Source organism: Oncorhynchus masou, chromosome 13 (assembly GCF_036934945.1).
Source record: "Oncorhynchus masou masou isolate Uvic2021 chromosome 13, UVic_Omas_1.1, whole genome shotgun sequence".
Classification (NCBI taxonomy): domain Eukaryota; kingdom Metazoa; phylum Chordata; class Actinopteri; order Salmoniformes; family Salmonidae; genus Oncorhynchus; species Oncorhynchus masou.
The window spans coordinates 76521371-76547473 of NC_088224.1; the positions used below are offsets into that span (position 1 = coordinate 76521371).

Below are 26103 nucleotides of genomic sequence, written 5' to 3' on the forward strand. Positions count from 1 at the left end.
TGGGCGATAGAGAGATAACCAATATAAACAAAAATATGTTAAGAACTCTATTGTTTGATTTTTGATGTATGCTTAGGCCTATATTGAAACAAACATGGTTTTAAAATTGCCTTTTGTCCAGTATCTCGCACACACACTGTCAGCAGCGTCTCTACTTGAGCCGATTCGCTCACTTCAAGCTGGGTTAGTTCGTTTCACGTCTCAAGTCTTCGGCCTGTGCCACCAGAGTGCGGCGAATGTGCTGCTAAAAAGCCAAATCCGGGGGACGCATGCGAAAATATCGAACAAACTGTTCTTGATTCCACTCATTCGCAGAGGCAGGCACGTGTAGAATGCAGATCAAGAATATTAGCGTTCTGAGCTTTGATCAACGCTAGGAGCAATATTTATGTGTTGACCTTTTTTTCAAATTAGAAAACATTGCTGAGGTCCGGACCTCGGTGTCCTTATATGTACACTGAACAAAATATAAACGCAAAATGCAACAGTTCATACAAGGAAAAAGTCAATTTAAATTAATTCGGCCTTATTAAATAAATTAATTAGGCCCTAATCAATGAATGACTGGGAATACAGATATTAAAGGTATGGGCGTGGTTTAGAAAACCAGTCAGTATCTGGTGCTACCATCATTTGCCTCATGCAACGTGACACATCTCTGCATATAGTTGATCAGGCCACTGATTGTGGCTTGTGGAATGTTCCCCACTCCAATTCAATGGCTGTGCAAAGTTGCTGGATATTGGCGGGAACTGGAACACGCAGTCATACACTTCGATCCAGAGCATCACAAACCTGCTCAATGAGTGACATGTTTGGTATTTTCAACTTCTAGGAATCGAGTACAGATCTTTGCAGTATGGAGCTGTGCATTATCATGCTGAAACATGAGGTGATGGCGGTGGATGAATGGCACAATGGTCTTCAGGATCGTCAAGATATTGCTGTGTATTCAAATGGCCATCGATAAAATGCAATTGTGTTTGTTGTCCGTAGCTTATGCCTGCCCATAAGTGTTCATAAAGGTGACATCCGCAAATTATCCCGCAGGTGAAAAAAACTGATGTGGAGGCCTTGGGCTGGCATGGTTATATGTGGTCTGCAGCGATTGGACATAGAAATTCTTTAAAACCACATGAGGTGGCTTATGGTGGAGAAATTAACATTAAATTCTCTGGTGGACAATCCTGCAGTCAGCATGCCAATTTTACACTCCCTCAACTTGAGACATCTATGGCATTGTGTTGTGACAAAACTGCACATTTTAGAGTGGCCTTTTATTGTCCCCATCACAAGGTGCACCTGTGTAATGATAATGCTGTTTAATCAGCTTCTTGATATTGCTCACCTGTCAGGTGGATGGATTATCTTGGCAAAGGAGAAATGCTCACGAACAGGGATGTAAACAAATGTGCACAAAAATTGAGAGAAATGTGTGTGGAACATTTCTGGGATCTTTTATTTCAGCATTTTACATGTTGCGTTTATATTTTTCTTCAGTATAGTTATAGCCGTGAACATACACATCAATCAACAGTTTAGATACATTTCTGGCTTACTCAAAACTAATGCACAATGATGAGACAGTGAAATGAAAAATAAAAGACAGAACTGTTACAAAATAGCTTTATTTAATTACAATATAAACACTTTGAAACATGGTGATTTGGATGGTGCTTTTAAAATGTGCGTGTTCCAGCAAAACGTTACTGAGCAGTATAGTACCGGTCATACCCCAGCATTCTTTGCATAGGAGTGTAGTGTCCAATAGAAGGACTCCATGGAGATGAGATCGATCTATACAGAATAGATATCCCTTCAGTAAACATCCATGGGATTCCATGTAGAGGAGCGGACTAGAGTTCCATAAGTCCCATTAAACAGATTGCTGGATTTTCATATTTTAACTGTAAACTTAAGGTCACGTTTCTGATTTTGTATTAAAGACAAAAATGGGGATTTCAGAAAAGAAAACCTTTTACTGAGCTCCAATGACTTGGCAGTGTCAGACTTCTGTCCCCTTTAAGCATTATTATTTACTTTTTGGCAAGTGCAACCCTTCCATATTCATAAGGAGGATAGAGGAACGGAGGAAATACACTAGATCACCAAAAGTATGTGAACATCTGCTTGTTGAACATCTCATTCCAAAATCATGGGCATTAATATTAGAGTGGAGCCTGCTATAACAGCCCCCACTCTACTGGGAAGGCTTTCCACTAGATGTTGGAACATTGCTGCGGGAATTTCCTTCCATTCAGCCACAAGAGCATTAGTGATGTGGGGCACTGATGTTGGGCGATGAGGCCTGGCTCGCAGTCGGCGTTCCAATTCATCCTAAAGGTCGGGTTGAGGTCAGGGCTCTGTGCAGGCCAGTCAAGTTCTTCCACACCGATCTCAACAAACCATTTCTGTATGGACCTCACTTTGTGCACTGGGGCATTGTCATGCTGAAACAGGAAATAGCCTTTCCCAAACTGTTGCCACAAAGTTGGAAGCACAGAATCGTAAAGAATGTCATTGTATGCTGTAGTGTTAAGATTTCCTTGCCCGAACCATGAAAAACAGCCCCAGACCATTACTTCTCATCCACCAAACTTTACAGTTAGCACTCTGCATTTGGGGAGGTAGCGTTTTCCTGGCATCCGCAAAACCCAGATTAATCCGTCGGACTGCCAGATGGTGGAGCGTAATTCATTACTCCAGGGAACGCGTTTCCACTGCACCAGAGTCTAATGGCGGTGAGCTTTACACCACTCCAGCCGATGCTTGGCATTGTAATCTTAGGCTTGTGTGCGGCTGCTCGGCCATGGAAACCCATTTCATGAAGCTCCCAGTGAACAGTCATTGTGCTGACATTTCTTCCAGAGGCAGTTTGGAACTCGGTAGTGAGTGTTGCAACCGAGAACAAAGGATTTTTAGGTGCTAAGCGCTTCAGCACTCGGCGGTCCCGTTCTGTGAGCTTGTGTGGCCTACCACTTCACGGCTGAGCCGTTTTTGCTCCTAGATGTTGCCACTTCACAATAACAGCACTTACAGTTGACTGGGGCAATGCAGAAATATGACGAACTGACTTGGAGAGGTGGCATCCTATGACAGTGCCACGTTGAAAGTCACTGATCTCTTCAGTACGGACCATTCTACTGCCTGTTTGTGTATGGAGATTGCATGGCTGTGTGCTCGATTTTATACACGTCAACAACGATCATGGCTGAAATAGCCAAATCAAATTATTTGAAGGGGTGTCCACATACTTTTGTATATTAGTACAGCTTTGGGGAAGGTAAGTGGATCCTTGAGCTTTGTCTAAGTAGCACTTCTACCTGCAGCAATTTGGTAAAGAGGGTTTAATCAGGGGATGAGGGTTTAATCAGGGATCAGTTGGTGAGAGTTCAGGTGTTAGAGGTCAGTGGTGAGGACAGGTGTAACCCCATGTATGAGCAGGGTAGGACCCAGGTCCTTGGTGAGCAGGTCTAGCTGGCGGAGGTAGGCCGTGTAGTGCTGCGTGTCAGCCGGGGGGTGTGGCAAATACAGGAAACGCACGGCCGGAGGGGGGAAGGCCTGATCCAGGATCAACCTATTAACCGCCAACAGATACTCATCCGACAGCCTTGTAGCGTTGCTTGGGAAGCTATTCACATAGTCGCCGCCGTCGCCTCCTTCCTTCTCCTCAAACAACCCCCTCTTCCCCAGCCCCTCCTCCTCTCTCTGTGACTGGCAGGTGGGCCTCCTCTTTGCCGCCTCACCCTGCCTCTGCCAGTGTAGCGCCACCTGCTGGTCCCAGGGCACAGTGTACACATTGGCTTTGATCCTCAGTTCCTTCAGCAGCTGACCCAGCTTTTCCTCAGAGCCTCGCAGGCTCCGCCCTTCCTCCACACATAGAAAGAGGCGGAGTCTAGCATGGCGCCACGCGCGGACCATGTTGAGGACGCAGGCAAGCTGGAGCAGGAAGAGGGAGCAGGTGTCTACATAGCTGGAGCTGTCTGGTCTCAGCAGGTTGACGGGCCACACGTCCACGTACAGAGCACCCTTCCCTGGGGACGAGGAGATGGTTGAGGCCCGGTCGAACTGGTGAAAGTAGCGGGCTAGCGCTACATTCTTCATCATCTTCATGGCATCTGCGATCACCGCCACGTATTCTTGGGGTCCCATGACTTTTCCGTTTTCCCCCATACCATCATTGGATGGCCGCAGGGTGGGGAAGTGGTAGGGCGGGCGTTCGTCCTCAGGGTCCTGAGTGGGGACTGTGGCAGTGAGGGAGGGGTCAGAGAGTTTGTCTTTGGGAGTGCAGTCATCATAGAAACCCAGGACCAATGTGTTGGGCCTCATCCCACCTAGAGAGACAGAAAGGGAGAGATGAGTGAATGGGTGTGATCGTAAAAGAGGTGTATGAATGACAGTTGGGCCAGTTACAGCTAAGAGTGCATGGTATCAGAGAGTAGTGAATATAATCATTGACCTAGGCCAGAGATGAAGAGTAGATGTTGGACTCCGTGCCGTACTGAGTCAGCCAGGGTGAGGTTGACAAATGCCTTGATGTTGAGGTGGTCCACCAGAGACAACCATGAGTCATAACGGCACTGGAGAGGGTTGGACGGTAACGTGTCTGAGAGAAAGAGCGAGAAGGGGTGGTGGGAGTATCGATCGAGAGGGGGGGGTAGGATGGAGAAAGAGATTCGAGAGGGGGTGGGGTGAGGGTAGGATGGAGAGAGAGCGAGAGAAACAAAACATCAATAGCTGTGCAAACATTTTGGCCAGGGGCCATTATCTGCCAAGTCCTCAGAGAATAAGAGATGAAGTTATTTTTCTGCGTAGTGACCGGATTGTGCAGTGCCACAGAAAAACATAAGACATGAGAGAAAGAGCGATCGAGGGGCGCCCCGAGAGAGAGCGAGGGGCCACTGCTATACTGCACAGTTATCTGCCCATTTGTGGCCCACCTGTTAGCTTGCACAATTCTTGCCATTCTCCTTCGACCTCATCAACGAGCGGTTTTCGCCCACAGGACTGCCGCTGACCGGATGTTTTTGGTTTGTCGCACCCTTCTCAGTAAACCCTAGACACTGCGTGAAAAGCCCAGGAGGCCGACCGTTTCTGAGATACTGGCACCCCTGGTTTATTTAGCGAGCTACGACAATGTGACTGTCAGAGCGAACCATTTCCGTGAACAAATAAACTTCACACGAGTAAGCAGCCTGGCTTACCACACATATAGCTTTAGTTACTGTACTAGCCAAGTCAGAGACATACTTCTTCAAACATTGGTTTGACAGCAACTCAGTCGAACACAATCCCACTAGACATTCACCAACAAGGCTGAACTGTGATGATGACAGAGGTATTCAGCCACTGGGAGAATAACAGACGGGAAACGTGAAAGACTACTTTACTCTGGAAAAGCCAACGTCTCCGTGTGTCCTCTTACCCAGGTCTCCCAGCTGTACATGTCCCAGGACATAGAGACCGCTCTTCTTGATGTCGTTGATGAAGGTGATGAGACCTACACTGCTACGGGGGTTAGACACCATCAGCAACAGCTGGGGTCTCCAGAACTTCACATGGTCCTTCCGCACGTCCAACATCAACAGGTACTTACGCACCTGGAGGGAGAGACAGGTTACAACAGAGCTGTATACTGTATAGCAGTGGAGCCAAACCTTTTCTCAGTTTCTGTACCACTAACTGAATTTTGCTCTGCCCGGAGTACCCCCTCAAACATTTTACTAGTAGGCCTATGGTCTCATGAGCCTCCTCAAGTACCCCCTGTAGATAGAAAGGAGTACTTGGCCTATGGTTAGGAACCACTGATCTATAGTGCACACACAATAGTTATCAGGACTGGAATGCTAAATGGTTGCAACATAGATGTAGGATCATAATTTGACCAATATCGTCACAGCAAAATAATCCTGCCGCAACAGGACTGGCATTTTTGGCCATGATTGTTCTTAAATCGATGGTTAGGCTATTAGCCAGCTAAAAGTAGGCTACATGAAAAGTGCAATACTGTTAATATGACAGTGTTAGTGTGGGATTTAAGTTAATTTAAGTAAATCACTAAGCTCATCTGCGGTTCCTGCACTGCAGTAAAATTCTTAGCAACAAAAGCGTAATCAAATTAAGATCCTACATCTGTAGCTTAGTTGCCAAGGCATGTTGCTACTATTGTAGTTTAGTGGCCAGATTATTTGGCAAACTCCCCAGTTGTTCATTGTTATACCATACATGTTCATGTCATATAGTAGTGTCCAAAGGTTTTGAGAATGAAAATTAATATTTGTGTCTGTTGCCTCAGTTTGTATGATGGCAATTTTCATATACTCCAGAATGTTAGAGCGATTAGATGAATTGCAATTAATTGCAAAGTCCCTCTTTGCCATGCAAATGAACTGAATCCCCAAAAACATTTCCACTGCATTTCAGCCCTGCCACAAAAGGACCAGCTGACATGTTGGTGATTCTCTCATCAACACTCACACCTGTGTTAACGAGGACAAGGCTGGAGATCACTCATGCTGATTGAGTTCGAATAACAGACTGGAAGCTTCAAAAAGGAGGGTGGTAATTAGAATCATTGTTCTTCCTGTCAACTGTGGTTACCTGCAAGGAAACACGTGCCATCATCATTGCTTTGCACAAAAAGGGCTTCACAGGCAAGGATATTGCTGCCAGTAAGATTGCACCTAAATCAACCATTTATCGGAGCATCAAGAACTTCAAGGAGAGCGGTTCAATTGTTGTGAAGGCGGCTTCAGGGCGCCCAAGCAAGTCCAGCAAGCGCCAGGACCATCTCCTAACGTTGATTCAGCTGCGGAATCGGGACACCACCAGTACAGAGCTTGCTCAGGTATGGCAGCAGGCAGGTGTGAGTGCATCTGCACACACTGAGGCGAAGACGTTTGGAGGATGGCCTGGTGTCAAGAAGGGCAGCAAAGAAGCCACTTCTCTCCAGGAAAAACATCAGGGACAGACTGATATTCTGCAAAAGGTACAGTGATTGGACTGCTGAGGACTGGGGTAAAGTAATGTTCTCTGATGAATCCCCTTCCCGATTGTTTGGGGCATCCGGAAAAAAGCTTGTCCGGAGAAGACAAGGTGAGCGCTACCATCAGTCCTGTTTCATGCCAACAGTAAAGCATCCTGAGACCATTCATGTGTGGAACTGCTTCTCAGCCAAGGGAGTGGGCTCACTCGCAATTTTACCTAAGAACACAGCCATGAATAAAGAATGGTACCAACACATCCTCTGAGAGCAACTTCTCCCAACCATCCAGGAACAGTTTGGTGACAAAAAATGCCCTTTCCAGCATGGAGCACCTTGCCATAAGGCAAAGGTGATAACTAAGTTGCTCGGGGAACAAAACATCAATATTTTGGGTCCATGGCCAGGAAACTCCCCAGACCTGAATCCCATTGAGAACTTGTGGTCAATCCTCAAGTGGCGGGTAGACAAACAAAACCCCACAAATTCTGACAAACCCCAAGCATTGATTCTGCAAGAATTGGCTTCCATCAGTCAGGATGTGGCCCAGAAGTTAATTGACAGCATGCCAGGGCAGATTGGAGAAGTCTTGAAAAAGAAGGGTCAACACTGCAAATATTGACTCTTTGCATAAACTTCATGTAATTGTCAATAAAAGCCTTTGACACTTATGAAATGCTTGTAATTATACTATAGAATACTGAAGTATCTGACAAAAATATCTAAAGACACTGAAGCAGCAAACTTTGTGAAAATGAATATTTGTATTATTCTCAAAACTTTTGGCCACGACTGTACATTATGTATATGTATGGTATAACACCAAACCACAGAGGAGTTGGCTAAATCACAAACAAATCCGGTTACTACTGGCAACTAGAAACCATGGTGTACATGTTGGCCACTCTCGCTGCATAAAACCCTTCCTTTACTTTCTTCTTACATGTGTTCCTACACACATCCCACACAACGCCCCTTGCCTGCTGAGTGAGCGTGTGAGTCTGTCTGTGGTCTAATCAGAAGGATTCCACCACTGCAGAAACAAATTGGATCCAGAATCAGAATCCCATTAAGACATGAGACTGTGGCAGAGACTGCAGACCAGGGAGTGTGTAGGAGGGGTGTGTGGTGGTCATGAAGAGACAGTTTGCATTATGGAATGGCAGTACTGCGACCTCCCGTCATATTCTCATTACACAAAATCACAGAGCTGGAATTAGATCTACAAGACCAATGTTGAAACATTCCACGTCTGGAACAAACCTGCCTATCCTATATTAATTCCTGTTACATAGCCAACCATAGAAATAATTAGAAAATACTAGGTCCAAATGGCCACTAATCTACAGATATTCAAGACAGGCCTATTAAGAATCTCTGAAAACATTATGTTCCTTCCACGGCACGATCACTGATGGGGCATGTCTTCCATGGAGCGATCACTGAAGGGGCATGACTTCCATGGCGCGATCACTGAAGGGGCATGACTGCATATGTGTGAGACGTGTAGTCGATTCTAGGTTTCAGTTAGATCAGTAATTAGGGAGATCGGATACTAACAAAACTATTTAAAAAATAAAAACGCTATGATACACGGTTTACCGATTACCAAAACCCCATGTGAATAATTTGTGTGTGTTTGTGAGAGTACGTGTGTGTGTGTGTGTGTGTGTCTGTACATACGGCTAATGATGAGAATGCTAAACATCATTAAAGTTTTTGCCAAACCGAGAGAGTTCCTGGAGTCAACGTGCTTCTGCCTCCTCCACTCATCTACCGCTCCAGGTGTCCCTCTCCATCACCCTCTTGTGATCCATCTCCATCACAGTCTTCTGATAGATCACATATTTTCTTAATCCCTCCCCTCTCTCTCACCACCCTATCCCCGTGTCATTGCATTTGCATCTTTTCTTAACTTTGACATGAGTTTCTTGGTGGGCAGATAGAAAATAATGTCTTTTTCTTTCATGTCAATCACTCCTTCAATACTATCCCCATCCCTCAAGACTATCAGCTTATATCTCCTTGCCTGTATCACATGAATCCAATCTTCTGTCTTTCCTCAATGTCACCGATCCATACTGAGCACTGCCAAAACATGCACCCTCGTAATCCCTCCACACACACAAGTTAGTTTAAACTAAGTGTCTCCGCATTCCTCGTGTTTCCCGCTCTCCCTGGGGATGGGGAGAGGAAGCATTGGAGAAAGGCTCAATAAGTTAAGTGGCTGTAATAATGCTCCTGGAGCAGCCTAGCTTTTGACAGGCTCCTGGCACTTCACTGCCCAGGCAACCGTCCCCTTGGCAACAGTCCCTCCTGGCAACACTAGAGCAAAAGGCTTGTAGAATAGAGGACAAATATACAAATACTTCGGGATGATAGGCTCTGCGATATATTGTATATACCATATTCCCGGGGTATTTGGAAATAGCCACAGGATGGTTTTTCAATACTGCCAATACCATTGAAACTATTCGTTTGAAGTGTTTCCATACATTTTTATATTTGCAGCTACTTTAAGTAAATACCTGTAATACGTTAAGAGATGAAGCTGATTGTGTTTTATTTCACCCATCACGTTATTTTACGTTGTGAAGCTTAGCATAATTCCCCAGAACAGTTGAGCCAGAAAATAGCTTTATTTTCTTCAGTTGACAACCAAAGTTAAACGCTATTTTGCTGGCAAACACACAAGTAAATGAGCTTACAATGAAAAAGCAAGGTATTTTTTGCAAGAACAATGCATTGCCATATTTCTAATGTTTATCATATCAAATTTGATTTGTCACATACAGTTGAAGTCAGAAGTTTACATACACCTTAGCTAAATACATTTAAACTCCATTTTTCACAATTCCTGACATTTAAATCCTAGTAAAAATTATCATCTTAGGTCAGTTAGGATCACTACTTTATTTCAAGAATGTGAAATGTCAGAATAATAGAGAATGATATTTTTCAGCTTTAATTTCCTTCATCACATTCCCAGTGGGTCAGAAGTTTACATATACTCAATTAGTATTTGGTTGCATTGCCTTTAAATTGTTTAATTTGGGTCAAATACTTCAGGAAGCCTTCCACAAGCATCCCACAATAAGTTGGGGTGAATTTGGTCCAATTCCTCCTGACAGAGCTGGTGTAACTGAGTCAGGTTTGTAGGCCTCCTTGCTCCCACACGCCTTTTCAGTTCTGCCCACAAATGTTCGACAGGATTGAGGTCAGAGCTTTGTGATGGCCACTCCAATACATTGACTTTGTTGTCCTTAAGCCATTTTGCCACAACTTTGGAAGTATGCTTGGGGTCATTGTCCATTAGGAAGACCCATTTGCGAGCAAGCTTTAACTTCCTGACTGATGACTTGAGATGTTGCTTCAATATAACCACAATTTTCCATTCTCATGAAGCCATCTATTTTGTGAAGTGCACCAGTCCCTCCAGCAGCAAAGCACCCCCACAACATGATGCTGCCACCCCCGTGCTTCACGGTTGGGATGCTGTTCTTCGGCTTGCAAACTTCTGACCCACTGGAATATAAGTGAAATAATCTGTCTGTAAACAAATTGTTGGAAAAATGACTTGTGTCATGCAAAGTAGATGTCCTTAACGACTTGCCAAAACTATAGTTTGTTAACAAGAAATTTGTGGAGTGGTTGAAAAACGAGTTAATGACTCCAACCTAAGTGTATGTAAACTTCCGACTTCAACTGTACACATGGTTAGCAGATGTTAATGCAAGTGTAGTGAAATGCTTGTGCTTCTAGATCCGACAGCACAGTAATATCTAACAAGTAATCCAACAAGTCCCCAACTACCATCTAAAGGGGTGAATGAGAATATTTACATGTAAGTATATGGATGCGACATAGGCAAGGAGCAATAGATAGTATAAAATACAGTACATGTGATATGAGTAATGCAAGATATGCAAACATTATTAAAGCGGTATTATTTAGAGTGCATTGTTTAAAGTGACTAGTGATCCATTTATTAAAGTGTCCAGTGATTGGATTTCAATGTAGGCAGCATCGACTCGGAGTTGGTGATTGCTAAACATCAGTCTATTGGCCTTGAGAGCGCAATCAATATGCTGGAAGAATTTAGGTTTGTTAAAATCCCCAGTTACAACAAATGCAGTCTCAGGATGTATGGTTTCCAGTTTGCATTTAGTCTAGTGTAGTTCCTTGATGGCCATCTTGGTGTCTGCTTGAGGGGGAATGTACACAGCTGTTATAACTATAACTTAAGAATTCTCTTGGTAGGCAAAATGCCAGCACTTGATTGTAAGGAATTGTTGATCGGGTGAGCAGGACTTGAGTTCCTGTATGTTATGATTACGCCATGAGTTGTTAATCATGAAGAATACATCCCCGCCCTTCCTCTTCCCAGAGAGGTGTTTATCTCCGTTGGCGTGATGCATGGAGAAGCCCGGTGGCTGAACCGATTCCGACAACATATCCCGAGAGAGCCATGTTTCCATGAAACAGAGAATGATACAATCTCTGATGTCTCTGGAAGGCAACCCTTACTCGAATTTTGTCTACCTTGCTGTTAAGAGACTGGACATTGGCTAGTAGTATACTCAGGAGTGGTGTGCACGTCTACGGAGCTTGGCCAGGTGTCCGCTTCGTCGTCATTCTTTTGGATCGCCTACTGGAATTCGCTCCATTGTCCTGGGTGATGGTCCAAACAGAGGATCCGCTTTGGGAAAGTCGTATTCCTGGTCGTAATGTTGGGAAGTTGACGTTGCGCTTATATCCAATAGTTCTTCCCTGCTGTATGTAATAAGACTTAAGATTTCCTGGGGTAACAATGTAAGAAATAACACAAAAAAAAACACTTCATACTTTCCTAAGAACTCGAAGGGAACATCTGTCGGCGCCATACTGGAACCAGCTACAGCTACATTCCCTAATGTTTTAAAGTTAATATTGAATTTTACTGGAGAAAAGCAGGCTGGCTACACTGAGAAAAGTACCAGAGAAAAGTAGCTACACACCAGTCAGAGCGGAGTCTGCTGATAGAATGCCTGTTAGAGAATTCTCATCCGAATGGAGACGTGCAACTGAAGCACAAAATTTGTCTGATGCCGAACAGAAATTACAAACATTTAATATCTGCGTTTACAAAACGCAGCAAGATTAGTTTTTATTTATTGCGTGAAAAACAGAATTCTGCATTAATGCAACCCCTAAGTTGAACTAGCTACTTATTTTAGTAAAAGGCTGAATTAATAAGGTGACAGGGCATCATATTGTGCCCTTTGGATGAGTTCTGTACAGCTAACAATGCAAAAATTATTTGGTCCTTTGCACAATGTCTCTCGTTCACATTCGCTTGGAAATGTCCAAACTCAACAAAAATGACATCAATAGCTCCTACCTCCAGTGCATTCAGTAAGTATTCAGACATTCCCTTTTTCCACAGCCATATTCTAAAATGGATTAAATAAAACATCCTCAATCTGCACAATACCACATAATGACAAAGCAAAAACAGGTTTTTAGAAATGTTTGCAAATGTATTAAAAATAAACAGAAATACCTTAATTTACATAAAAAGTATGACACTTGCTATGAGACTCAAAATTGAGCTCAAGTGCACTCTGTTTCCATTGATCATCCTTGATGTCCACCTGTGGTAAATTCAATCAATTGGACATGATTTGGAAAGAGACACCGGTCTATATTTGGTCCCACAGTTGACAGTGCATGTCAGAGAAAAACCAAGCCATGAGGTTGAAGGAATTGTCTGTAGAGCTCTGAGACAGGCTTGTGTCGAGGCACAGATCTGGCGAAGGGTACCAAAACATTTCAGCAGGATTGAAGGTCCAAGAACACAGTGGCCTCCATCATTCTTAAATGGAAGAAGTTTGGAACCACCAAGACTCTTCCTAGAGCTGGCCGCCTGGCCAAACTGAGCAATTGGGGGAGAAGGGCCTTGATCAGAGTTGACCAAGAACCCGATGGTCACTGACAGAGTTCCTCTGTTGAGGGACGGCCATCTCTTCAGGCCTTTAAAGAAAGAGTGGCCAGACGGAAGCAACTCCTCAGTAAAAATGCACACGACAGCCAGCTTAGAGTTTGCTAAAAGGAACATAAAGGACTTGGACCATGAGAAACAAAATTCTCTGGTCTGATGAAACCAAGACTGAACTCTTTGGCCTGAATGACAAGTGTCACGTCTGGAGGAAACCTGGCACCATCCTTACGGTGACGCATGGTGGTGGCATTTTTAATGCTGTGGGGATGTTTTTCAGCGGCAGGGACTTGGAGACTAGTCAGGATCGAGGGAAAGATCAACAGAGCAAAGTACAGAGAGATCCTTGATGAAAACCTGCTCCAGAGTGCGCAGGACCTCAGACTGGGGTGAAGGTTCACCTTCCACAGGACAACAACCCTAATCACACAGCCAAGACAACGCAGGAGTGGCTTCTGTATAAGTCTCTGAATGTCTTTGAGTGGCCCAGCTAGGGCCCGGACTTGAACCCAATCAAACATCTCTGTAGAGACCTGAAAATAGATAAATCACTGCCAAAAGGTGCTTCAAAGTACTGAGTCTGTATACTTATGTAAATATATATCTATATAAAATACTTTTGCATACATTTCTAAAAACCTGTTTTTGATTTGGAGAAAAAAAACCAATTGAATCCATTTTTAGAATAAGGCTGTAACGTAACAGAATGTGGAAAAAGTCAAGGGGTCTGAATACTTTCCGAACGCACTGTATGTATAATTGTGAGCTAGAGTGCCTGTCTTTGCAATTCATTTATTTTCATTTGTGCTCGTTAACATACTTAGCTAGCAGCTTCCATGGAAATTAGTTATTATTTGTGCTAATTTTGTTAGCATTCTGGTAGACGCCCAATGGGATTTTTGCCCCCTTGTATACGAAACTGGTAATAGCATAAATTCCGAGATGAGAGAAGGACAGTATAACAATGTGAAATCCTGATACCGCCCAACCCTACCGGATGATGTCAATGTTCTGCAGACTGATGTAGCTGAGGTAGTGGATGTAGAACAGAAGTGTGTGTGTACCTGGTGGAAGATGAGAGCCTGGCTGATATAGCCCCAGCTGCTGGTAGGGCTGAGGTAGTGGATGTAGAACAGAAGTGTGTGTGTGTACCTGGTGGAAGATGAGCCTGGCTGATATAGCCCCAGCTGCTGGTAGGGCTGAGGTAGTGGATGTAGAACAGAAGTGTGTGTGTGTACCTGGTGGAAGATGAGAGCCTGGCTGATATAGCCCCAGCTGCTCGTAGGGCTGAGGTAGTGGATGTAGAACAGAAGTGTGTGTGTACCTGGTGGAAGATGAGAGCCTGGCTGATATAGCCCCAGCTGCTGGTAGGGCTGAGGTAGTGGATGTAGAACAGAAGTGGACCTGGTGGAAGATGAGCCTGGCTGATATAGCCCCAGCTGCTGGTAGGGCTGAGGTAGTGGATGTAGAACAGAAGTGTGTGTGTACCTGGTGGAAGATGAGAGCCTGGCTGATATAGCCCCAGCTGCTGGTAGGGCTGAGGTAGTGGATGTAGAACAGAAGTGTGTGTGTACCTGGTGGAAGATGAGAGCCTGGCTGATATAGCCCCAGCTGCTGGTAGGGCTGAGGTAGTGGATGTAGAACAGAAGTGTGTGTGTACCTGGTGGAAGATGAGCCTGGCTGATATAGCCCCAGCTGCTCGTAGGGCTGAGGTAGTGGATGTAGAACAGAAGTGTGTGTGTACCTGGTGGAAGAGAGATATAGCCCCAGCTGCTGGTAGGGCTGAGGTAGTGGATGTAGAACAGAAGTGTGTGTGTACCTGGTGGAAGATGAGAGCCTGGCTGATATAGCCCCAGCTGCTGGTAGGGCTGAGGTAGTGGATGTAGAACAGTAGTGGATGTGTGTGTGTACCTGGTGGAAGATGAGCCTGGCTGATATAGCCCCAGCTGCTCGTAGGGCTGAGGTAGTGGATGTAGAACAGAAGTGTGTGTGTACCTGGTGGAAGATGAGCCTGGCTGATATAGCCCCAGCTGCTCGTAGGGCTGAGGTAGTGGATGTAGAACAGAAGTGTGTGTGTGTGTGTGTACCTGGTGGAAGATGAGAGCCTGGCTGATATAGCCCCAGCTGCTCGTAGGGCTGAGGTAGTGGATGTGGAAGATGAGAGCCTGGCTGATATAGCCCCAGCTGCTGGTAGGGCTGAGGTAGTGGATGTAGAACAGAAGTGTGTGTGTACCTGGTGGAAGATGAGCCTGGCTGATATAGCCCCAGCTGCTCGTAGGGCTGAGGTAGTGGATGTAGAACAGAAGTGTGTGTGTACCTGGTGGAAGATGAGAGCCTGGCTGATATAGCCCCAGCTGCTCGTAGGGCTGAGGTAGTGGATGAGCAGCAGTAGAAGCAGCATGAAGGCGATGGAGGCTGAGGCGTAGATCGCGTTGATCAGGAACATCATGATAGCACAGCCTACGATGCCCAGCACACAGGTGTGCCAGGTGAAGTAACGGAAGGTGGGCCTGGAGGGAGAGGGGAGAGTTTACACACACACACACACCTTTGCAAATGCATGTGCTTTTAGAGAAGCAAATTATCTTTTTTTTCTCCTCTCGCTTTCCCCACTCTCTCTCACACACGAGCAATCTAAGTGAACGTAAAGCTCTAAGCATGATAAACAACTGGAGGTGAGTTAGTGTATAGAAAGTGATTGGGTTAATTATCCGTTGTGTTTTTGTGCACAAACTCATTCAGTCTTAGACTAACTGCATCTATAGAAAGGTGTACAGTTCAGTGTGTAGTGTACATGCATTGTGTGTGTTTGAGAGAGAGAGTAAATGAGTGTGTGTTAGTTAATGTGTTTGTGCATGTAATTAGAATACTTGAATGGACAGGAACCGACACACCACATATTTATATCCTGGATTCTTGACATAGCTCTCTAATAAAACACTGAGTGTATAAAACCTTAGCCACACCTGCCCTTTCCATGGCAAATTGACAAGGAGAATCCAAGTGAAAGCTATGATCCCTTATTGATGCCACTTGTTAAATCCACTTCAAATCAGTGTAGGTGAAGGGGAGGACACAAGTTAAATAAGGATTTTTAAGCCTTGAGACAATTGAGACATGGACTGTGTAGGTGTGCCATTCAGAAGGTGATTGGGCAAGTCAAAATATTGAAGTGCCTTTGATAGTAGGGGTATGATAGTCGATGCCAGGTGCACCGGTTTGAGTGTGTCAAGAACTGCACCGCTGCTGGGTTTTTCACACTCAGTTTCCCGTGTATCAAGAATGGTCCACCATCTAAAGGACATCCAGCCAACTTGACAACTGTGGGAAGCATTGGAGTTAACATGGTCCAGCATCCCAGTGGAATGCTTTCGACCATAGAGTCCATGCCCCAACGAATTGAGGCTGTTCTGAGGGCAAAAGGGTTTCAACTCAATATTAGGAAGGTGCTCATGTTTTCTACACTCAGAGTATCCACTGCTGTTCACATTCTTAGTTTAGCTTGTGTAAATATGTATCGATTTCATTAAAAAAAATATATTCTAGCTGTTTGACATTTGACTGCATTGTTAGGAGCTCATAACACTTGCTGAACTGTGTATGTGACCAATAAACTTTTAGTCAGGGACTTGGTCAACCATAGATTCAGTGGTGTGATATAATTAATTTGAAGAATTCATCTTTTGATACAATCTGCACTTTATGTTTGTTAGCCAGACAGTTTTAGAGGACTGCCAACATTCCATTAAAACAATGCAGTCAATCCACAGACAAACGGTTTCAAATCAGTTGATAAGGACTTAGACAAGTTGTAAATGCAACAACTACTGATATTGTATCATATAATAACACAAGCTTTCCAAGAAAACATTGAGGGCTCTAATTTAACAACCGGTAAGCAATGGTAAATCTAAGCGCAGGCCACAGTGCTATAGGTGCAAGGGTTTGGTAGGAATATTATTTTCCATTTTCACTATCCCAATTATCAGTGCACTTGCTGGCGGTGTAGTGAAAAGGCTGGGTTTTGATGAATAAACAAGTAGTGGGAGTGTTGAGGCGTGGCCCCTCACTTGCCAATCAGCACATGCTCCATTGTGAAACCTTTGGTTGCTTCAAGTTGTGTATTTATGGTCTTATGTATTGTCTTGGAATCAACTCAATTCCAAAGTTTGTCTGTTTATAGTTTGTTAAATAGCTTATAGAAATGAAATAAAATGTAGACCCATCTATGCTAAATGCATTAACTTGAAGCCATTTGCATTCCACATTGTTCTAATTGCATGGATTCAATAGCATTCACACGGACATAGGGACTAGACCTACTATAAATTGCATTACGGCTGAGCATGGACACGCCAAACATCAATGAGGAAAATTAATTTAATTATTGATAAGGTCTAAATACATAAATAATCAAAACAACTTGTTTTAAGTAGGCCATCACACTTACAGGCACCATAATTTCTCCCCGTGGTCATAGAATATTAAAACAACGCAGACTATGGAGGGTTTTACAGTAGCTGGACAAAGATCCAATATAAAGATAAAGGGAGAAAGTCCACACCGTTGTACTGCTCCCAAATAGGCCTGTGTTTTATGAACATAATCAGAACCATCTTACAGATCAGATCACATTCACACATCTCCAGAAGTTGCATTGCATGTACGCCACAGACGTAGTCACAATAAAATCCGGAAAACTAATCTAATAAGATTGCTTGTTTTCTTTTAATTATATTACAACAAATCCCCCTTTTTTTTACAACAATAAATGTAAAAATGTAATATCAAAATCGGCAGGATAAAACACACTGATGTTAAACCAGCATTTGTTATACAGTAGTAGGCCTAAGGGATGGCTTTGAAAAAACAATATTTTTATATACAAAAGTACGTGGACACCCCTCCCGAGTGGCACAGCTCAGTGCGTCACTACAGACCCTGGTTCGATTCCAGGCTGTATCACAACCGGTCGCGGCTGGGAGTCCCATAAGTCGGCGCACAATTGGCCCAGCGTCGTCCGGGTTAGGGTTTGGCCAGGGTAGGCTGTCATTGTAAATAAGAATGTTCTTAACCTTTATTTAACTAGGCAAGTCAGTTAAGTAAATAAATACGTGGACTCAGCTATTCCAGCCACACCAGTTGCTGACAGGTGTATAAAATCGAGCACACAGCCATGCAATCGCCATAGACAAACATTGGCAGAAGAATGGTCTTACTGAAGAGCTCAGTGACTTTCAATGTGTCACTGTCATAGGATGCCACCTTTCCAACAAGTCAGTTCGTTACATTTCTGCCCTGCTAGAGCTGCTCCGGTCAACTATAAGTGCTGTTATTGTGAAGTGGAAACATCTAGAAGCAACAACGGCTCAGCTGTGAAGTGGTAGGCCACACAAGCTCACAGAATGTGACCGCTGAGTGCTAAAGCATGTAAAAATCATCTGTCCTCGGTTGCAACACTCACTACTGAGTTCCAAACTGCCTCTGGAAGCAAGGTCAGCACAAGAACTGTTCATTGGGGGCTTCATGAAATGGGTTCCCATGTTTGAGCAGCCAAATGCAAGCCTAAGTTCACCATGCACAATGTCAAGCGTCGGCTGGAGCGGTGTAAAGCTTGCCACCATTGGACTCTGGAGCAGTGGAAACGCATTCTCTGTAGAGATGAACCACCCTTCACCATATGACAGTCCAACTGACAAATCGGGGCTTGGTGGATGCCAGGGGAACGCTACCTGCCCCAATGTATAGTGCCAACTGTAAAGTTTGGTGGAGGAGGAATACTGGTCTGGGGCTGTTTTTCATGGTTCGGGCCCCTTAGTTCCAGTGAAGGGAAATCTTAATGCTATAGCATACAACTTACATTCTAGACGACTCTGTGCTTCCAACTTTGTGGCAACAGTTTGGAGAAGGCCCTTTCCTGTTACAGCATGACAATGCTCCCGTGAACAAAGTGAAGTCCATACAGAAATTGTTTGTTGAGATTGGTGTGGAAGACCTTGACTGGCCTGCAGAGCCCAGACCTCAACCCAGAGAAGACCTTTGGGATGAATTGGAAGGCGACCGTGAGCCAGGTCTAAATCACCCAACATCAGTTCCGACCTCACTAATGCGCTTGTGGCTGAATGGAAGCAAGACCCTGCAGAAATGTTCCAACATCTAGAGGAAAGCCTTCCCAGAAGAGTGGAGGCTGTTATAGCAGCAAATAAGGGACCAACTCCATATTAATGCTCATGATTTTGGAATGAGACTTTGGAGGAGCAGTTATCCACATACACTGCATTACCAAAAGTATGAAACCAAACAAGCAATTGTTACAGGTTACAAATAAAATACGAGGTTCACCGGGATTCACATTTCTCGCTTCATGATGGGCATGTGCACGTACATCATGGACAGGGTTTTACACATGTCCAAAACAGGACCTGCATGGTCAAGATAATGTGGGCCTGCCTGCAATGCATTGGTAAAAAAGGGATTTCAGTTCACCGTTTTACTCCTCTCAAACTTTATATTTTAATAAAACGTTGGTGATTAAGATTTATTTCCAGGCGATCTCAGGAGCCAAACCCTTTAGACTACTTCGTGATTGCATTGGGCAGGACAAAAAAAGCCTTCATTGAGAGGGGAGGCTATGCCAAATCAAAAACAAAAATGGGAAAAAATTGTTTGTTTCTAAATACAAAAGAATCCAGGCACCAAAAGCACCTTAGGCTGGTCTTGCTCCATGCTCATATGGGCAGTGTGCGTCGTGGCTGGATAGGCTGCGTTTCCACGGTCAAAATTCATAACATAACCAACTGGGTTACCGCCAAAACCAGCTTTTGGTTCATCTTAAACATCCCTGTCAGCGCTGTCTGAAATTAGCACTTTGGATCATGTTAGACATACCTCAAATATTTCCACCCCTCCCATTTTTATTACATTTGCAAAAAAAAGTGTTTTTGATTTGTCATTATGGGGTATTGTGTGTAGATTGATGAAAAAAATATTCCATCCATTTTAGAATAAAGGCTGTAATGTAACACATCGTGGGAAAAGTCGATACTTTCCGTATGTGTGTGTGTCAATGAGTGTGAGCGTGTCTGATATATGCATTTGCGTGTGTTTGAAGCATGTGTGCCACACCTGAGCTCCCCATGGGGGCAGGTGCAAACAAAGGTAGGGTCATCGATCACATAGCGACCCCAAACTCCTGCAATAACATCTTCAGCAGATAAACAGCTATTAAGGCTAGCTACTATAATTACCATCCAAATGAACAGGCCTGGGCCCAGCTGGGAGAGCTAGGCTACGCTAAAAGACTTAGCTTCATTAACAGAGTGGAATGCACCCGAGTGCTAATTGATAAGTAGCTCCCGCTAAAACGTGATGGGAGAAAATATTAGAAAAGGAGAGGAGTGTAATGACTGTACCACTCTCTCAATCACCAGAGAAGAGTGAAGTACACTACATTATCAAAAGTATGTGGACACGTGCTTGTTGAAAATCTCATTCCAAAATCATGGGCATTCATACGGAGTTGGTCCCCCTTTACTGCTATACAAGCCTCCACTCTTCTGGGAAGGCTTTCCACTAGATGTTGGAATATTGCTGCAGGGACTTGCTTCAAGGTCAGCCACAAGAGCATTAGTGAGGTCGGAACTGATGTTGGGCGATTAGGCCTGGTTTGCAATCGGCGTTTCAATTATTACCAAAGGTGCTCTATGGGGCTGGAGTCTGGACTCTGCAGACCAGTCAAGTTCTTTCACACCGATCTCGACAAACCATTTCTGTATGGACTTCGCTTTGTGCATAGGTGCATTGATAAGATGTCCCTTCACTGGAACTAAGGGGCCTGACTCAAAGCATGGAAAACAGCCCCAAGATCATTATACCAAACTTTACAGTTGGGACTATACATTGGGGCAGGTAGCGTTCCCCAAACCTCTGTCAAACCCAGATTCATGCGTCGGACTGCCAGATGGTGAAGCGTGATTCATCACTCCAGAGAACACGATGAGCTTTACACCACTCCAGCCGATGCTTGGCATTGTGCATAGTGATCCTAGGCTTGTGTGCGGCTGCCATGGAAACCCATTTCATGAAGCTCCCGATGATCAGTTCTTGTGCTGACGTTGCTTCCAGAGGCAGTCTGGAACTCAGTAGCGAGTGTTACAACCGAGGACAGACGACATTAGTACTCAGCGTTTCCGTTCTGTGAGCTTGTGTGGCTTACCACTTCACAGCTGAGACATTGTTGCTCCTAGAAGTTTCCACTTTACAATAACAAAACTTTCAGTTGACCGGGGCAGCTCTAGCAGGGCAGAAATGTAACGAACTGACTTGTTGGAAAGGATGCATCCTATGACGGTGCCACGTTGAAAGTCAGAGCTCTTCAGTAAGGCCATTCTACTGACAATGTTTGTCTATGGAGATTGCATTGCGGTGTTCTTGATTTTATACACCGGTCAGCAACGGGTGTGGCTGAAATTGCCGAATCCTCTTGAAGGGGCATCCACACACACACACACACACACACACACGTATGTATGTGTAGCTCTTCTTTCCCCTACAGTTTGCTCAACTTTCTCTCCACACTTTCCATTTGTTTTAGCTCTAATTACACATAATTTGTCACCCCCAATGTCTTACTTTTCAATCTTACCCCCCCCCCCCTCAGTCCCTCTTACTCGCTATCCACTCCTCTCCCCCTCCCTGCTGGAGTCATTATGTTAAAAGCTCAACCTGCCTGCTCTCACTTTCTTTCGCTCTCTCCTTTGGTCTCTTTAATCCCTCTCTCATTAGTGGCAGTGCGTCGCTGGCACTCCCCATGTCTCTCCCCTCTCTCGCATACCAATCATTTCCCAATGACTGATGTCACTTTGCTGACATTAGCAAAAAAATAATGTCCACCATCAAGTATTGAGAGAGGGAGGGGACACGGCAGCCAGCCAAAAGACACTTCATGATTAGATGACATAACTGTGCAATGGCCGACCATCATCTTAAAACACCCTCGCTCTGCAAACACACTTGACTCAAGTGCACACAAAGCTGGCAGATCTATAAATACAATGTCAGTGAGTGCTCATTCACACATTACATGTAATTTGAGAAGTAATTAGAGTAACCTTCACAAAATGTACACTCAGAATGTCTGCATGTTAATAACAGAGCCTGGCCTTCAAGTCTTACTCAAAAATATAGCCTGTGTGTGTCTAGGCCACTCAGCCCTGTCCTCTAGTCTAAACCCAATAGTCAGTCCCATCAGTAGTAGAACATACTGACCCAGAGGAGCGCTCAGAAAAACTGGAGCCATTTACTGATAAAGCTGCAGCCAACAGCCCTTTCACTGCCCTTTAAACACACATTCAGAAAGATGAAGAGGAGTGTGTTGACACAGTGAACACACACACATTTTCACACATCCCTTTACACGCTTTTCTCACAGAGGACACACGCACACATTTAACAAGCGGACAGCTCTTCCGCTACATCATAATTCAGTATCCCGCTCCGTGTCAGCTAAAAACATCCGTCTGCCAAATTTAGGGGAAAGAGGAAATATTTCTGCTAAATGAGTTATGCTAATTACAGAGCAGTTCAGGGGAGAGACGCACTAAATGGCTTTAAATTATTTCCGGCTGGAAAGAGACGCAGGGAACACAACAAACAACACCCAATACCAGCCCTGCGACAACAGCAGCAACAGGCTAATAGAATTAAGGAAGTGCCCCACAGCACCCTGCCCGAATTACATCGGCCAATAGGGAGGGAGATACGGAGGGTGGGAAAAGAGATATATATAGTTAACCAAACTTTGTTCACTTAAAATACCCTTGACACATGAACAAGCACTGATATGGACAGAAGTACAGGGATGCAGGAACTTCTAGAGATAGTTTCCTCTCTATGAAAAATGAGTTGCGATACACAGATGTGTCCACATACCTACCCAGGCACACATTAGAGCTGCACAACATTATTATCTAGGTAATGCTCTAAGACTAACTGAACTGTGCGGTCTGCTGGAGTGAAAGGGGGTGGTTCTTTGTGTGTGCTGTGGATATTGCACATCAATATCGCACTTTAGATAAAAATTTGATTAATTGTGCAGCCCTAGCACACATCAACGTTAAGGATTCACCATATTCAACACACTTATCTGCATCTCTTCTGAGATGTGCAGCTGGGAGAAGTGGACAGTTTGTGTCTTAATTAGCAGGTGACCGACACCCAGTTGGCATACAGTGGAACACAACACCATCAGACGGGGGGGCAGCATGTGTGTGAAAGGAAGAGAGAACCAGAGCGAGACGGGGGGAGAGATATGGAGGCGATCGAGAGAAAGAGATGGAGGAAAGAGAGATGACAGAAAGAGATGGAGGAGAGAGAAATTAAAAATAACAATAATTGAGGGAGAGAAGTCATGCAGAAGAACAGCTCCTGACTTGTTATAACATTCTGGTTGTTAATCTCTCTGGGATATGTGGGACGGTAGCGTCCCCCCTCACCAACAGCCAGTGAAATTGCAGGGCGCCAAATTCAAAACAGAAATCCCATTATTAAAATTCCTCAAACATAAGTATTTTACACCATTTTAAAGATAAACCTGTCGTAAATCCAGCCACAGTGTCCGATTTCAAAAAGGCTTTACGACGTAAATACACCAAACGATTATGTTCGGTCAGTACCTAGTCACGGAAAGCGATAAAATGAATCGCTAACCTTTGATGATCTTCATCAGATGACACTAATAGGACTTCATGTTACACAATACATGGTTTTGTTTGATAAAGTTCATATTTAAATCCAAAAATCTGTTTACATTGGCACCATTACATTCAGTAGTTCCAAAACATCCAGTGATTTAGCAGAGAGCCACATCAATTTACAGAAATACTCATAAACATTGATAAAAGATACAACTGTTATGCATGGAATTTTAGATCCACTTCTCCTTAATGCAACCGCTGTGTCAGATTTCACTTCACTTTACGGAAAACGCAATAATTTGAGTACAGCGCTCAGACAACAAAACAAGCCAAACAGATACCCGCAATGTTGTGGAGTCAACAGAAGTCAGAAATAGCATCATAAATATTCACTTACCTTTGATGATCTTCATCAGAATCCACTCCCAGGAATCCCAGTTTCACAATAAATGTTTGTTTTGTTCGATAAAGTCCATCATTTATGTCCAAATACCTCGTTGTTTGCGCATTTAGTACACAATCCAAACTCACGAGGCGCGGGCAAGTCCAGGCGAAAGTTCAGACAAAGAGTCATATTACAGTTTGTAGAAACATGTCAAAACGAAGTATAGAATCAATCTTTAGGACATTTAACATAAATCTCTGTTTCAACCAGAGAATTTCTTTGTCTGCAGAAATGAGGGAAATGGAACGCAGCCAACTCACGTGAGCGTGATTGATCAGCTCATGGCACCCTGCCAGACCCATGACTCAATCAGCTCTCATTCGCCCCCTCCTTCACAGTAGAAGCCTCAAACAACGTGCTAAAGACTCTTGACATCTAGTGGAAGCCTTAGGAAGTGCAATATGACCCCATAGATACTGGATATTCGATAGGCGATGACTTGATAAACAAACCTCAGATTTCCCACTTCCTGGTTGGATTTTTTCTCAGGTTTTTGCCTGCCATATGAGTTCTGTTATATTCACAGATATCATTCAAGCAGTTTTAGAAACTTCTGAGTGGTGTCTATCCAAATGTATTTATACTATGCATATATTAGCAACTGGGCCTAAGTAGCAGGCAGTTTACTCTGGGCACCTTATTCATCCAAGCTACTCAATACTGTCCCCAAGTCCCAAAGAAGTTAAGAGCGAGACTGACACGATTAAATTAGCAAAAAGATGTATAATTTGATTACCTACACAACTGAAGATCAACACAGGAGGTAAATATTGGTCTTTTAACTCACTGTCAATCTTCATTGTGGTAGCTAGCCAAATTCAAATGTCAGCTAGCTTACCATCTAGCTCCAACTGTTTACTGGTGGTAACCATAGCAACATGGCCACCGAGGCAGCACCAGCAGAGAGAGACTTTCCCCCCTACGAGAGGGGAAGAATGAATTTTAAAACAGAATTCTGAGGGAGAACCCAGAAACTTTGTTTGCCAACTGCTCACAAAACAGGACTGTTACAAACCTGTTGTTTTACACAGACCACACTACTGCCTGGCATACAGCTGTAACCAGGCATTTCAGCTATACCACAAGGAAAGGCACCTGCAAAGGCAGGCAAATCCATATTTGAGGACAGCAATAAGGACCAGGAAAGCAGGTTTCTGATGGTAAACATGGACCATGACAGTGGTTCTGGTACAGGGCAGTGAGGCTGCACTCTGCTCTTTTGTGCAAGATTTCCCCACTCTAAGGAATATGGCGGAAAGCAAAAAAGACAAGGACAGCACCCTGACCTCTCCCCTCAGGCACCCCAACTGCAGGACTATCCTCCCCCTGCCTGCCTGCCTACAACCACCAGAGCCAAGACCACACTACCATCAGCCTGCTGAGAGACAGGCTGGCTCTGTTTATAGGTATGGGTTACTGAGCTGAAGGAGCAGCCCCCCAGCTATACCACCACCAGCCCAGACACAGAGCTTCCACATGACCAGATCAACCAGTGCATGACCCAGCTGAAGAACTCTGTTCAGGAGCTTAGAGAGAGCCTTACCACCACACTTGAGGTGGTAAAGGCCACCATGAGGAGAGAGCTGGTGCAGGTAAAGGAGGAGATGGCAAAGGAGTTGCCTGTCATCAAGAGGGTGCTACAGCACAGAGAGCAGACTGTAGAGACTCCTAGAGAGAATCTGCAGCCCCTCACCACCCCTAACAACCCCACCTTTATCCAACCCCCCCATACCGACGACCCTTTACCCACACCCCCAGTCAACAAAGTGGCTCACATGGGGACACCTACTACAGAGAGAAGCTCCCCCTTACACATCCCCCTCCCATGTACGCAGGCCCTGTGTACTCCAGCCCCAGACCGCAAACCCACTAATCTGGTAAAACCCACTGAGGTGGCCATCCTCATTGACTCAAATGGGAAATTCATCCAAGAGGATAAACTCTTCCCCCACCACAAGGTGTGCAACATATGGTGCCCAAAACACAGGATGCACTCCACATCCTG

The 26103-nt window shown here is 44.4% G+C and overlaps 1 protein-coding gene across 1 annotated transcript in view; it reads right to left on the reverse strand.

Moving 5' to 3' along the window:
• Window positions 1-1608: 1608 nt before the first annotated feature.
• Window positions 1609-26103, reverse strand: part of LOC135553085 (solute carrier family 12 member 9-like) — a 57646-nt gene continuing 33151 nt past the window's right edge. The window contains exons 10-13 of the mRNA XM_064985178.1: window positions 15277-15469; window positions 5426-5600; window positions 4460-4606; window positions 1609-4334 (exon numbers count right to left, since the gene is read on the reverse strand). Coding sequence (XP_064841250.1) covers window positions 3400-4334; window positions 4460-4606; window positions 5426-5600; window positions 15277-15469 — 1450 coding nt within the window. The 3' untranslated portion in view covers window positions 1609-3399. The remainder of the gene's footprint in view (window positions 4335-4459; window positions 4607-5425; window positions 5601-15276; window positions 15470-26103) is intronic.